This window comes from Penaeus monodon, chromosome 15 (assembly GCF_015228065.2).
Source record: "Penaeus monodon isolate SGIC_2016 chromosome 15, NSTDA_Pmon_1, whole genome shotgun sequence".
Classification (NCBI taxonomy): Eukaryota; Metazoa; Arthropoda; class Malacostraca; order Decapoda; family Penaeidae; genus Penaeus; species Penaeus monodon.
In genome coordinates, this window is record NC_051400.1 from 26232854 (window position 1) to 26233327 (window position 474).

Sequence of the window (474 nt, forward strand, 5' to 3'; positions counted from 1 at the left end):
CTTTCCATGTTAGTCTAGTTACCTTTAAATTTTCAGATACAATTACCTGCTGGTCATGTTCTCAATTGCATACATCGGCATGGCAGTCGTTCTAACACAGATATTTGGTGCTCTAGGCTTCATTTATGCCAATTGCATCAACATGAGTTTCAGAATTATATATAGGTTAGTGTTTCCTGCATACCTTTTGTGTTTCTATAATTAACTCTAGAAGAATGCATCAGATTTGACAAATTTTTCGGTGCCTGACATATTACTAAGAATATCTTTATGTGTTATACTGATATGATGATGTTTTCAGCCTGTGGTTTATCCGTAATCAGTATGAGGAAACTGATCATGAACCTCTCACTGGTCTGTATATTCCCCTGAAGCTAGTTTTCATGTTCCTTGTGGCTGCAGTTGTAACAGCCCTGTCTGAGGTAAGGAGAATATGCTGTACAAGATTTGTATTTAGTTGTTGTTGTTGCTTTT

The 474-nt window shown here is 36.5% G+C and overlaps 1 protein-coding gene across 5 annotated transcripts in view; it reads left to right on the forward strand.

Annotated features, from left to right (window-relative positions):
- Positions 1-474, forward strand: part of LOC119581863 (protein RFT1 homolog) — a 16707-nt gene that overhangs the window by 13689 nt on the left and 2544 nt on the right. For all 5 annotated transcript variants that reach the window (XM_037930012.1, XM_037930008.1, XM_037930011.1 and 2 more), the window contains 2 exons: positions 37-165; positions 302-422. In XM_037930012.1, the coding sequence (XP_037785940.1) occupies positions 37-165; positions 302-422 (250 nt within the window). The remainder of the gene's footprint in view (positions 1-36; positions 166-301; positions 423-474) is intronic.